Source organism: Poromitra crassiceps (assembly GCF_964638095.1).
Source record: "Poromitra crassiceps genome assembly, chromosome: 3".
Taxonomy (NCBI): domain Eukaryota; kingdom Metazoa; phylum Chordata; class Actinopteri; order Beryciformes; family Melamphaidae; genus Poromitra; species Poromitra crassiceps.
Window position 1 is genome coordinate 86,777,856 of NC_139625.1, and position 15,214 is coordinate 86,793,069.

Consider the following 15,214-nt stretch of genomic DNA (forward strand, 5'->3'; position numbering starts at 1 on the left):
CTCGCGAGATTTGGCAACAGGAACTCATGTTAGCAGGGAGTGATTAGCTAAAGCTACATGCAAAGTTCGTTGATGTATTAGCTAAATCTGTGGCTAGAAAAAATATTTTTTAAATGGAATATCTTAGTTTCAACTGTATTGAGCTAACAAGGGGCAGCTTTGTGTTGTGTGTGGTTTGTGTGGAGTTTGGGAACTCATGATCTCCATTACAAGTTAGCTTGCTAGGTCAGCACTAACCTCGCTTAAAGCCTGCTTGAAGAAAACATGTGGTGGCGGGGGGGAGTAACTATCAAGCAAATTCTTGGGATAACGTTACCCAATGATTCAAGATCGCTAAAATGTCTTGTTGACAATATGGCTATGCTGTCTGTTAGCTAATGTTAGACCATCTGAGAGCAGCTTCCACGGTTCGGCCATGGAAAGCAACGTTAGGTGATAGCCTAATATGTCACTACACTGATCACAGTAACGTGAACGTTCACAATCATGACCGCCAATCATTACATAATGTTAGACAAAAAACAGATGACTAAATAAATGGTTAATGACAATTTAATGACAACAATAGCCAATGAGCTGCAATGAGTCATGCTGGTAAGAGATTTATGGTGCATCATGAGAATACAGTACTTTAATTGAATTAAACTAAATTGTAATGTATCAGAGATTAATCATTGTGTCCTTAAAATTATTTATGTGCTCCTAACTTTTTCAACTGAGGAGCATAATGTAAGGTGATAATACTCTACATTAAACCAATGACATGTCCTATGCATCTACATTAAACCAATGACATGTCCTATGCATCTACATTAAACCAATGACATGTCCTATGCATCTACATTAAACCAATGACATGTCCTATGCATCTACATTAAACCAATGACATGTCCTATGCATCTACATTAAACCAATGACATGTCCTATGCATCTACATTAAACCAAGACATTACCATTAGTTATTTTTTTTATTTTACATGCTTATTTGCGAAGTTATATTAACATCTATGGGCTAGTGAAGTTTGCCCATGTAGCCATGTACTTAAAAGAAATTCTAGCCATGGCTATCTGCACACACACACACACACACACACACACACACACACACACAGCTCCTGATGCATTAGCATCAGAAGACAAGGGTCATCCATCATGTGCCACTGTGGAGTGTGTGTGTGTGTGTGTGTGTGTTGGAAGGGTGTCAAGGTATGGGTAAAGGGTAGACATTGTGTGTGTGTGTGTGTGTGTGTGTGTGTTGGAAGGGGGTAATGGATAGACCTTAGCCGCTTTCAGACATGCCTTGGAACTGGGGAGTTATCTAGAGGGGACCCGGGTGGCGGTGTATGTATGAACACATTTTGGTGAGCTATGGGCGCTCCCTCCTACGACCTGGCTCTGAGACAAGCTCCCTACCTAGTCACATGGGCGGGTTGGTGCCCCTCCCCTCCAGAGCTACATGAAGTAGCTCAGCTCAGTGAGTGGCATGAGGCGGGGGAGAGAGACAGAAAGCCAGCGTGACAGATTATTATTATATAAATAGTCGATGTGAGTTGGCTACAATGTACAAGTTTTCTCAATTAATTTACCATAACCCCTCCATGTGATAAAAGTTTCTCAGTGAATTATAGTTAATTGCCTCACTGAATAATCTGCTGGTTACCCAATTTTAGCAGCAGAATTTGATGTCCTGGCGTGGCACGTCCGTGCGTAATGACGTTTCTGCGCTGCGCACCGTGGAGATTATGGTGCACTCAAGCGCAGCGAGTGTTTTAGCGCCAAATAGGTGCTTTTCAAAGCTCTTAGCGCAAAGTAATTGCACGCTGCTCCATCTATCCCCTATGCCCAGTACAATTATAACAGGCATGCGCTTGTGCCCGCCCCCAATTTGCATTGCGCACAGCGTTAAACGAGCGCAAACGCTAAATTACCGCTTTTGCGAAGATAGGGCCCCAGGTCTGAAAGTGGCTTTGAATGTCTCTGGACCTGATTCAACGGACAACAGTTCACATCTGAAAGTGGCTTCTGTCAGTTGTAATGTCTGGACCTGATTCAACAGACAAGCGTTCATGTGTGAAAGTGGCTTCTGTCAGTTGTAATGTCTGGACCTGATTCAACGGACAAGCGTTCATGTGTGAAAGTGGCTTCTGTCAGTTGTAATGTCTGGACCTGATTCAACAGACAAGAGTTCATGTGTGAAAGTGGCTTCTGTCAGTTGTAATGTCTGGACCTGATTCAACAGACAAGAGTTCATGTGTGAAAGTGGCTTCTGTCAGTTGTAATGTCTGGACCTGATTCAACAGACAAGAGTTCATGTGTGAAAGTGGCTTCTGTCAGTTGTAATGTCTGGACCTGATTCAACAGACAAGCGTTCATGTGTGAACGTGGCTTCTGTCAGTTGTAATGTCTGGACCTGATTCAACAGACAAGAGTTCATGTGTGAAAGTGGCTTCTGTCAGTTAGTCCAGAGCTCAGGTCTGAAAGTGGCTTCTGTCAGTTAGTCCAGAGCTCAGGTCTGAAAGTGGCTTCTGTCAGTTAGTCCAGAGCTCAGGTCTGAAAGTGTCTGGACCTGATTCAACGGACATAGTCCAGAGTTCATGTCTGAAAGTGTTTTCTGTCAGTTATAAGGGACATAGACCAGAGTTAATGTCTGAAAGTGGTCAGTTGTAGGTCTGTCTGTCTGTTACCAATGACATGTCCTATGCATCTACATTAAACCAATGACATGTCCTATGCATCTACATTAAACCAATGACATGTCCTATGCATCTACATTAAACCAATGACATGTCCTATGCATCTACATTAAACCAATGACATGTCCTATGCATCTACATTAAACCAATGACATGTCCTATGCATCTACATTAAACCAATGACATGTCCTATGCATCTACATTAAACCAATGACATGTCCTATGCAACTACATTACACCAATTACATGTCCTATGCATCTACATTAAACCAATGACATGTCCTATGCATCTACATGCGTTTAATCACATTTTATTTGCAATTACAATTTTGCCTTCCAACAATTATGAAAACAAGATATTTTCTTTTTTCCAGTTGAATTATATTAAGGGGTTAGTTCAATAAATGCAATGCATGGTTTCCAAAGTCAATGAGTAATCATGTTGAATAATCGTGATCTCAATATTTACCAAAATAATCGTGATATATTGTGATTTTTGACATAATCGAGCAGCCCTATTGTCTGTCTGCAAAGACAAATCGTTCACATGTGGAAAGCAGCACCAACATTGGCAGGAATCCTCCTTGGGGATTGTTATTTTGATGAAAACCTATGAGCCACGCAAAAATCAAGATTTTCTCCAAGATGGCCACCATTTCCAGCCCGGAAATACTATTTTGGGGCAACTTTGTGTAGAATTGTCCAATCTGAATGATCTTGCTATATCAAACCATACATTATGACCACAGAGAAGCCAGATTTATTCCACCTAAGTTTAAAAATGGCTGCCATTTTAAAAGATGCTGCTATTTCAGCCATTTTTAGCATAGAATTTTCACTGTCCAGGGGGATGATTTTGGTATCAAATAACAGTTTTTTTTTTACTATGGAAGATTTAAAAAATTATAAATCAGAAATACAGTATCTCCTTCTGCCATTTCAATCTATCAGGGGGGGGGGACTTTGAATCCCTGCATTTCAACGGTTTTGCGCCGCTCGCTCTCCCCATTTATTGTCAACCTCGCTTGACCACACAAACACAGAACACAGCAAAACAAGGTGAAAGCACAACAACACAGTGATTTTTGTGTGGCTAATACTAATAGGTTTTATCAAAAGAACAATGCCCACTGAGCATTTGTGCCCATTTTGGTACTTCTTCCCAGATGTGAACGATCTTACATTAAAAGCGTATTTAATCTGCTCCACTAACATCAGCCCGTGTGACGGATCAAACATCCACCACACCGGACAGAGAGAGGGGTGGGGGAGAGAGAGCGAGCGAGAGAGAGAGAGAGAGCAAGAGAGGGCATGTGAGAGAGAGAGAGAGAGAGTGAGAGAGAGAGAGAGAGGGAGAGAGTCTTTTTGAGGAAGGTACATTCAGGTCAATTCAATTCAAAGCCAAAGTGACAAGCTAATTTTCCAGCCCGGTCATCTGAGGAGGCGGGGGGGGGTGGAGGGGACAGAACGAGAGATTACAGGAGGAGGGAAGTGTGTGTGTGTGTGTGTGTGTGTGTGATTAAAGAAGATGTATGGAAGACGAGGGGACAAGACACACACACACACACACACACGTCTAAATCTGAGCCCTCTTTGCCCAGGTTCCATCTCAAGCCGAGCGCAACGGAGAGCTGAGAGAGAGGGCTCGTGTGTGTGTGTGTGTGGGGGGGTGGGGGGGGGTGTGCTAGGTAGTGAGTGTGTGTGTGTGTGGGGGGGGGTGCTAGGTAGTGAGTGAGTGTGTGTGTGTGTGTGTGTGTGTGTGTGGGGGGGGTGCTAGGTAGTGAGTGTGTGTGTGTGTGTGTGTGTGTGTGTGTGCTAGGTAGTGAGTGTGTGTGTGTGTGTGTGTGTGTGTGTGTGTGTGTGTGTGTGTGTGTGTGCTAGGTAGTGAGTGTGTGTGTAGCGAGAGCGTCTCCATGTCTGATAGGAAGAGTGGAACTCTGAGCAACATCATGATTAAATCCGTCACTCTAGTGGCTCACAAAGTCCCACCCAAACCTCACACTTTCATAGTCTGAGTTCCTACACCTTCTTACACAGTCCCACCCAAACCTCACACTTTCATGGAGTCTGAGTTCCTACACCTTCTTACACAGTCCCACCCAAACCTCACACTTTCATAGTCTGAGTTCCTACACCTTCTTACACAGTCCCACCCAAACCTCATACTTTCATGGAGTCTGAGTTCCTACACCTTCTTACAGTCCCACCCAAACCTCACACTTTCATGGAGTCTGAGTTCCTACACCTTCTTACAGTCCCACCCAAACCTCATACTTTCATGGAGTCTGAGTTCCTACACCTTCTTACAGTCCCACCCAAACCTCATACTTTCATGGAGTCTGAGTTCCTACACCTTCTTACAGTCCCACCCAAACCTCATACTTTCATGGAGTCTGAGTTCCTACACCTTCTTACAGTCCCACCCAAACCTCATACTTTCATGGAGTCTGAGTTCCTACACCTTCTTACACAGTCCCACCTAGGGATGCACCGATATGAAAATTTTGGCCGATGCCGATAACCGATATTAACATTGCTGTTATGGCCGATAACCGATATTTACCGATGTCGATATGATCTGTATAAAACCACATTTTTATGATCATCACATTTTGTACATACTGAAAAACACATGTTAACACTGAATTTGAAAAAGTTATGCATTTCTTTATTTGCAAAGCCTTTGGAAAAGCCCATAAATCATAGATTTACTGCATTATTTCATATCAATGTGAAGAATTTGGCTGATAATGGTAACCGATATTAACATTGCAACATCTGACCGATACCGATATGACCGATATGTTAAAAAATCGGCCGATACTGGCCGATACCGATATGATTGCCGATATATCGTGCATCCCTAGTCCCACCCAAACCTCATACTTTCATGGAGTCTGAGTTCCTACACCTTCTTACAGTCCCACCCAAACCTCATACTTTCATGGAGTCTGAGTTCCTACACCTTCTTACAGTCCCACCCAAACCTCAAACTTTCATGGAGTCTGAGTTCCTACACCTTCTTACAGTCCCACCCAAACCTCATACTTTCATGGAGTCTGAGTTCCTACACCTTCTTACAGTCCCACCCAAACCTCACACTTTCATGGAGTCTGAGTTCCTACACCTTCTTACAGTCCCACCCAAACCTCATACTTTCATGGAGTCTGAGTTCCTACACCTTCTTACACAGTCCCACCCAAACCTCACACGTTCATGGAGTCTGAGTTCCTACACCTTCTTACACAGTCCCACCCAAACCTCATACTTTCATGGAGTCTGAGTTCCTACACCTTCTTACAGTCCCACCCAAACCTCATACTTTCATGGAGTCTGAGTTCCTACACCTTCTTACACAGTCCCACCCAAACCTCACACGTTCATGGAGTCTGAGTTCCTACACCTTCTTACAGTCCCACCCAAACCTCATACTTTCATGGAGTCTGAGTTCCTACACCTTCTTACACAGTCCCACCCAAACCTCACACTTTCATGGAGTCTGAGTTCCTACACCTTCTTACACAGTCCCACCCAAACCTCACACTTTCATAGAGTCTGAGTTCCTACACCTTCTTACACAGTCCCACCCAAACCTCACACATTCATGGAGTCTGAGTTCCTACACCTTCTTACACAGTCCCACCCAAACCTCACACATTCATGGAGTCTGAGTTCCTACACCTTCTTACACAGTCCCACCCAAACCTCACACGTTCATGGAGTCTGAGTTCCTACACCTTCTTACACAGTCCCACCCAAACCTCACACGTTCATGGAGTCTGAGTTCCTACACCTTCTTACAGTCCCACCCAAACCTCACACTTTCATGGAGTCTTGAGTTCCTACACCTTCTTACACAGTCCCACCCAAACCTCACACATTCATGGAGTCTGAGTTCCTACACCTTCTTACACAGTCCCACCCAAACCTCACACATTCATGGAGTCTGAGTTCCTACACCTTCTTACAGTCCCACCCAAACCTCACACTTTCATGGAGTCTGAGTTCCTACACCTTCTTACACAGTCCCACCCAAACCTCACACGTTCATGGAGTCTGAGTTCCTACACCTTCTTACACAGTCCCACCCAAACCTCACACATTCATGGAGTCTGAGTTCCTACACCTTCTTACAGTCCCACCCAAACCTCACACGTTCATGGAGTCTGAGTTCCTACACCTTCTTACACAGTCCCACCCAAACCTCACACTTTCATAGAGTCTCAGGTAGGAGCTGGCATTTAGACCTAGACGTGAAAATGGCACAGTGTTTGATGGGAAATGCGTGACGTTCGCCGGGCACTAATGTGCTCATTATGAGCGAGGAGCGCCCGGCTAGCGGGGTAAAGCGTCATCCAAATGACGGACAATATTGCCGTAAAGAGTGTGATTTGCAACACAACGATATAAACGATAGAGCATCATATCAGACGAAATACATTTTCTATCGTCCAGACGAAATATATCGTCATATCGCCCAGCCCTAAAACAGACAGTATTCAGATTAGCAGCATGTAGAAGACTTCCACACTAAAAGCAATAGAATACAACAGTTAAAGCAGGGGACTCTCCTCTCCATATCCCCATGCATTGAAAACAATAGCAATGTCTCACTGATTAAAGCCCTGGGATTCTTCTCCCATCTCAATGAATGAGGTTATTCAGAATCCAACACTGCCACCTACTGGCCTGACAACAACAGTATGATACTGATAGTATGATGAGATTTCAGAGAGGAAAACATGGTTAAGGGCTAAACATTTATCTTACATGTGAAAAAGAAAACCCTTTATTTAAATTAAAAGTTTCCTATAAATCTCGTGGAACTAATTAAAAGTGGTAAACAATCAAAACTAATTGAGACATTCCATTAAAAATCCCTCTGTCAGGAAAGATCCAGTCAGAAATGTATATTATGATGTCTCTTATCTTGACACATGCAAACCATTAATTTGCCTTGCCTGTCCATCATGTAATTAAAACAAACAGCTAGCCACTGTCACCACTGCTTCTTTGATATCAGAAAAAACCAGTCTGACTTCTAAGAGAATGGCTGTGGTGTTTTCTGATCAAAGTCGAGCTGAAGGGAATTGTCATTTTAGCATGCTTCAGTTTAATAATGGGAAATTAGCATATTTGGAGATTAGCATCCCGCTATCTGCTGTTTCGGAGTGTTAACCAACATTTCATCATAGACCCAAATCACTGGCTACATCTGATAGACATCGTCTGCTGACTGCTAGCACCTTAAACCAGACTGAACACTGCCTACATCTGATAGACATCGTCTGCTGACTGCTGGCACCTTAAACCAGACTGAACACTGCCTACATCTGATAGACATCGTCTGCTGACTGCTGGCACCTTAAACCAGACTGAACACTGCCTACATCTGATAGACATCGTCTGCTGACTGCTGGCACCTTAAACCAGACTGAACACTGCCTACATCTGATAGACATCGTCTGCTGACTGATGGCACCTTAAACCAGACTGATCACTGCCTACATCTGATAGACATCGTCTGCTGACTGCTGGCACCTTAAACCAGACTGAACACTGCCTACATCTGATAGACATCGTCTGCTGACTGATGGCACCTTAAACCAGACTGATCACTGCCTACATCTGATAGACATCGTCTGCTGACTGCTGGCACCTTAAACCAGACTGAACACTGCCTACATCTGATAGACATTGTCTGCTGACTGCTAGCACCTTAAACCAGACTGATCACTGCCTACATCTGATAGACATTGTCTGCTGACTGCTGGCACCTTAAACCAGACTGATCACTGCCTACATCTGATAGACATCATCTGCTGACTGCTGGCACCTTAAACCAGACTGATCACTGCCTACATCTGATAGACATCATCTGCTGACTGCTGGCACCTTAAACCAGACTGATCACTGCCTACATCTGATAGACATCATCTGCTGACTGCTGGCACCTTAAACCAGACTGAACACTGCCTACATCTGATAGACATCGTCTGCTGACTGCTAGCACCTTAAACCAGACTGAACACTGCCTACATCTGATAGACATTGTCTGCTGACTGCTGGCACCTTAAACCAGACTGATCACTGCCTACATCTGATAGACATCGTCTGCTGACTGCTGGCACCTTAAACCAGACTGAACACTGCCTACATCTGATAGACATCGTCTGCTGACTGTTGGCACCTTAAACCAGACTGATCACTGCCTACATCTGATAGACATCGTCTGCTGACTGCTGGCACCTTAAACTGGTCTGGAAAAGTCTTGATGTGATTGTTTTCAAATGTTTTGCACAAATTGATTTTCTTCGGGGAGGGGGGGGGGATCTCTTTTCCAAATTGAATTAAATCATTGGCACCTGCTGATCCTGACATCAAAATCACTTTTTTTAATTAACCAAAAGTGATGCTTGTATTGGGTCAAAAGCACAAGTTCTGGTTAATATCCTTTTATAGATGAGAAAATAAAAATTGTATCATAGATTATAACGCTCAGTCCAACTATTACACCACTGCTGTGATGTGCTGCATTTTCCCAAATCCTTCATGTTTCAAATCTACATTCTGGTAGACAGTCCAACGTCTCCCCCTCCTGGTCATGGTGGGGTACTGCAGGCTTCCCTAACCCCTTGCTTAATCTGAGAACATTGGGAAATTGAGTTCAAGAGGCTACAGTGCGCTTACTACTGCTGAACAATGGCTTAAGTCCATTCTACCAACAACCCCCCCCCCCAATACCCTCTCCTATGCCTCACATGCCCCGCCGACATTACTGTCTGTCAAAGGCTGTAGCATCTTGTGCATGATTTAAGATGGAGCTATTCCTACATTACATGTCATGTATATGGTCAATGTAGCTCTCAAAGTTCACATGTGCATGTGGGTGTGTGACAGGCTAGTGGGGCCTCTGCCCCCTCAGTTGTAAAAAGTGTACCTTACATTACTGCTGGTCTCTCCCCCTCTCCGTTCCTCTCTCTTGTCCAGGCTCTGACCAAAACAGACACTGCATTTTGGATTCAGTTACTTTTAGGTTGGATATTGAACAAACATTCACTGGTTCAATATCCAACCTAAAACTTGCTTAGTATTTGCTGCTCTCAAACGGGTTGATTTTGCTATATTCTTCAGTGCAGTCACAGTGGCTGATTGCCTGCTGTACATTTACACTTCTGCTCAAGGACTCATAGCTCTCTCCTCCTTTTCGCAACTTCTCACTAATCCCACAGTGGTTACCTGCTTTTGGCATCTGCACTTGCTTCTCTCTTTCCCTCACTCCCTCTCTCTCTCTCTCTTCACACGTCCTCGCGACTCCAGAAACTAGGATAGACAGAACTATACTCGTCCGTGGTGTCTGCAGCTGTCCGTGTGCGCGTTCTCTCGGGACTGATACTGTCCGTGTTTCATGTCCGCTGAGAGCTGCGGACTTGTAGTTACCGGTCACGCACACACGGTTCCATTCCTCCTACATTGGAGGGTGAGGGTCCACCTGTCCACTAGCGCACCTCACATCTCTCTCTCTTTTAAGTGGATCTTCTAAATGGCATGTGGATCTACCAGAGCGGCCTTTGCTGTCTACTGGTCGATCGCGATCGATGTTATTTGGCATGTTGTTGGCATGTTTATTGAGACTAGGATGTCTACATGACTGAGTCAATTACCTTTGTAAAATATTGGGTTTGTATTGTAATACCGATTCTGAACTTCTTCAATCTTGCCCCTGACAAATATATTGTGCATATCATAATAAAAAACTAAAATAAAACTAAACATTTCTAAACAGTAAAAACTTAATTAAAACTATTTTTTTTAAATGAGCAAACCCACTCTGGAAACTAAACTGAGGTGGGGATGAAACTAAATATGGGGGGGGGGGGGGGGGGACTAATGAAGAATACAAAACTATAATAGTAAATCTGATGCACACTGCTCACCTGTACCAGTTTGTAGAAGTAGGCATACTGGCGCGCTGTGTTTTTATACTGACTCAGCACGTCCTGCACGGCCTGCGTGCCCAGCAGGTGGCGCACCTCGTCCTGCTGGTAGTAGAGGGGCGTGTCGTAGTCCTGAGGCAGAGAGCGGATGTAGGGCAGCCAGGGCGAGGCCGGCTCCGCCCGCTCACACAGCAGGTGCAGGGCGAGGGTCACGTTACCCATGGCCTGCATGATCCGGTCCTGGCTGTACAGAGCACCTGGAGGGCCACACGGCACATTTCAATATGTACAGAGCACCTGGAGGGCCACACGGCACATTTCAATAGACGCTTTTAACTCAACATCAACATTCTAAATGGCCCCTAGCTGACTTCCTGTTGCAGTGTTTGCTAATACAATAGCTGACAGGAAATAAGATCTGTTTCAAATTAAGCAATGAAGCCGCATGAGGCCATGGCTTACAGTGATTTTACAATGACTAATAGGTAGGGCTGTGAATCTTCACTGGCCTCACGATTCGATTCGATTACGATTCATCTGTCAACGATTCGATTCGATTAAATCGATGCATCACTTTTTCCGCAATACATGATTTATTTTTTCTCACTTTCTTTTTTCTCACTGTGTGGCTACTTTTAAAATAAAAGTGCATTTGGAATAGCATTGTATTATGATCCATAATTAAAATAAACAACTGCATGTACTTACATTCTATTTTATTTGATTATAAATCAACTCCCTGAACACATTAGATCTGCCCCTACTCTGCATATTTTTAAATCCAAGCTAAAGACCTTTATGTTTACTCTTGCTTTTAACTGCTACTAAACTACTGCCTCTCTCGGCCTGTAATTTAAAAAAAAGATTCCTGTACATTTCCAACAAATGGACTGTGCATGTAATAATAATACTGAAGAATGCCTTGTAACTTATTTAAAACAGAAATAATGTTTCATGTTTGTTAATTTGAGTATATATTTTAACTAAAACTGTCGGCTGTGTTTTTTATGTGTTTTTTATATGTGCATTGCTTTGCTGCTTGTTTTTTCGATTATTTTTTTGTAAAGCACCTTGAATTGCCTTTGTGTATGAAAGGTGCTATATAAATAAAATTTGACTTGACTTGACTTAAAAAAAAAAAAAAAGATTTTTGATATTTGTTAATCGATGCAGAATCGTGCACGTCCGCATCGCGATGCATCTTATAATCGATTATTTTTGACACCCCTACTAATAGGGGTGCACCGATCACGTTTTTTGCCACCGATCACCGATCGCCTATGGGAAATATCTGCCCAACCGATCATCGACCGATCACCGATAACCGAGATATAAACTCCTCAAAAAAAGTTTGGAAACGTTTTTATTAAAAAATTATATATATATATATATATATATATATATATATATATATATATATATATATAGAAATATCGGCAATCAGCCGATTGCATATTTGAGGTCAAAATCGGCCGATACAGATTGCTTGCCGATCGATCGGTGCACCCCTAATGACTAACACTTGGTTCAGGGGGTCACACCATAGGCATCTCAGATGGTGTGTTCGGCTCCTAAGAGGTGTTTAAGGCACGCCTCACGGGGCTTATTGCTTTTATAAAACAGTCACTATATAGACAGATTTAACTTAACATAATAACCACAACAACGTAATCAAACAAATAACTTAAGCTCATTTATTTCTTCTCAATCAAACTAATACTTCCTCCACATCCGTTTTAAATATGTAGTGAAATACTGACAGCCAGACTACAAAGTAATCAAACAAAAACAAATGACGTAAACATACAGTATTTATCTAGAATAATTATGATATCTATATAATTATTATTAATGTAACTTATAAAGCGCTTTTCAATGGCCCATGACCCAATGATGAGTCGGCAACAATAAGTAAGGAGAACAAAAAGAGAAATGATGATATAATATATTATTTATCTCTTCTCAATCAAAAAATATGTCCTCTCAAACACTGTTAAACAGTCAAACACATTCCATTACATTTGTTCATATTTAAAATGTAAACTGACAAACACAAAAACAAGTCATCCCGTCTCAAGTCAGGTCTCGAGTATTTAACTTCCAAGTGCAAGTACTGTAAGTCAAGTCATTTATTTTTTTAAGAAGAGGAATTTTTAGCTCTCATGAAGACCGATGGGTCAAAATTTGGTGGCATGTTTTGTATTCTATGAGCCACTAAAATAAAGGCTTTTTAATTCATTGATAGTCTTCCTCGGTGTGATTTTTCCATTGGAGTACCTGGATTTCCCTCCCGTTTCTTGTTTTTCTTTTGGTCAAGTCGCAAGTCATCAAAACAGGGACTCGAGTCGACTCGAGTCACAGTCACCAAGTCTCAAGTTCCCATCTCTGGTGTCTACTGATCGGTCTAATGCAACTCTGTATTGGTAACAGAACTTAACATACCTATGTTGGTTTACATTTTATGTAGCAATAAGGTATTTTACAAGTTACAAGGTTTTGAAAGATGTGCGTTTCTTTTATTCAATACAATATAGTACAAGACAAGTATAAGAACAGCCATCTTGTTCCAAGTGAAAACTACTCATAATCCAAAACAGTAAAGGTCTGAGCTCCAGTGGAACTACATTAGTGTGAACAGAAAGAGGACTGAGGCCCCAAAAGAGCTGAAGTGGACCAGAAAGAGAACTGAGTCCTCTTTCAAATAAACTCCCAACGTGAATGTAAAAAGTCCCTTTTTGGTCCACTTTAAGATAACTGAGTTTGGTTCATTTAAAGAGGACTGTATGTGAAAACACCCTAAGAGGTTCTGAGTGAGAGTTAAAAATGGCTATCAGTATACCACGGTATTGTTAAAATGTGCTGAAAATGTTCAGAAAGTACTGATACACTCACTGAAATAATTTAACAAATCCTGCATCTTTGATTGCTTCAATTGATGACAGCTCACTCGTTGCGTCATCATTTTGCCAGACTGGGATCATAAAGTTGTGACAGGTGTCACAGGTGTCAAGTGTCAGAGGGAAACACTATCTCATGCCTTCTGGTTCTGCCCTTCACTGATGGGATTCTGGGCCAAAATATTTGATTGGTACTCTAAGGCAGTGGTTCTCAAACTTTTTCACGTCAAGGACCCCTAAACTGACACAAATTAGACCACGAACTCCCATCCATGGAGGTTTTGTCCCAGGGTCCCCCATCTGATAAGATTTTTGCTTTTAGATGTTTTACTACTGAAAGTGTATGAAACCCATGAATAGTCATATTACATTCTGTCATTATGTTACTTATGGATGGAATAAATTGAAAATAAATTATTCTCCCTTTTGCTGGGGACCCCCTGGAACCGCCTCCAAGACCCCTGGGGGTCCCCGGACCCTACTTTGAGAACCACTGCTCTAAGGCCTACAAAATAACCCTCCAGCCGGAGGCAGAACTCGCCATCTTCGGCTGCTCGGAGTCCTCTCTGAACTTCCCTACAGCTGTGCAACAGTCTCTAACACAGGGGACAACTGTTGCAAACAAAATAATAATCTGAAGGAATGGAAGTCCCCCACTTCAGCTTCTTTTCAATTGTGGTTGACGGACATGACTTCTGTTATACGGATGGAGAGACTTAGGATCCTGAGGACCAACTCACTTAAAAAAGTTTTGGGCTGTCTGGAATCCATTTCTAGCCTCGATGAGGTTAGGGGTGACAGGTGACCCGCCTGGCTGGTTTCTCATGGGATCCCATGCATAATATCTCTTACAAGCACATTCCTGGAATTAGTTTTGACTCATTGATTTTGACTTTCAATTTTTGGTCTATAGAGAGGCAAAGTGACCACCTACTTCCTGCTTCAACACTGTACCAGAGATTTTTTTAAATGCGTATAAAAATAGTTTTACGAGGGACTATGTCTAATACTGATGAATGTTGTGAAAATAATAAAAAACTTTAAATCGTAAAAATAGTTTTACTGGTTCAAACCAAACGGTACAGCTATATTTAGAAACAGGAGAGATCGCATAACATTTCACTGGGACTAAAACGTTAAAAAAAATGCGGGTTTAAAGAAAATATTTTTTCGATGTTGTTTTTTAAAGTTTTGGTCCGAGTGAAATGTTCTATGGTCTCTCCCGATTGTAGCGTTAGCTGAACCGTTTGGTTCGACGAAGCACAACTATTTTATAAGCTTTTTACGAAATGTCTATGGGAAAATAAATGGCGGATGAAAATCTCTGGTACAGTGCTGAAGCAGGAAGTGACGTTCCACTTTGCCTCTCTATTCTTATTTAGATTGTACTCTTCTTTGATGTCTCCTATCTTAAAGTCCTCACCAAGTACAGAGTTCTGGGCTGACTCCACCGTCATCAGCATCTTTCTGGGAATCCATAGGAACAGCTCTTCTGCCTACAGACACAGACACACAGACACACAGACACACACACACACACACACACACACACACACACACACACACACACAGGAATGTAAGCGTCATTACATCAGTACACTGCTTACAGACTTGCATTCATTTAGAAAACGTTTCAGCATGTTCAGCACACAGGAATCTCATGGGGAGAGATGAACTGGACTTAAAT

The 15,214-nt window shown here is 42.4% G+C and overlaps 1 protein-coding gene across 1 annotated transcript in view; it reads right to left on the minus strand.

The window, feature by feature from the left end:
- The window catches only part of setd3 (SET domain containing 3, actin histidine methyltransferase), a 74,638-nt gene that overhangs the window by 44,045 nt on the left and 15,379 nt on the right, over nucleotides 1-15,214 (minus strand). The window contains exons 5-6 of the mRNA XM_083633547.1: nucleotides 14,951-15,023; nucleotides 10,631-10,887 (exon numbers count right to left, since the gene is read on the minus strand). Of these exons, the coding sequence (XP_083489673.1) occupies nucleotides 10,631-10,887; nucleotides 14,951-15,023 (330 nt within the window). The remainder of the gene's footprint in view (nucleotides 1-10,630; nucleotides 10,888-14,950; nucleotides 15,024-15,214) is intronic.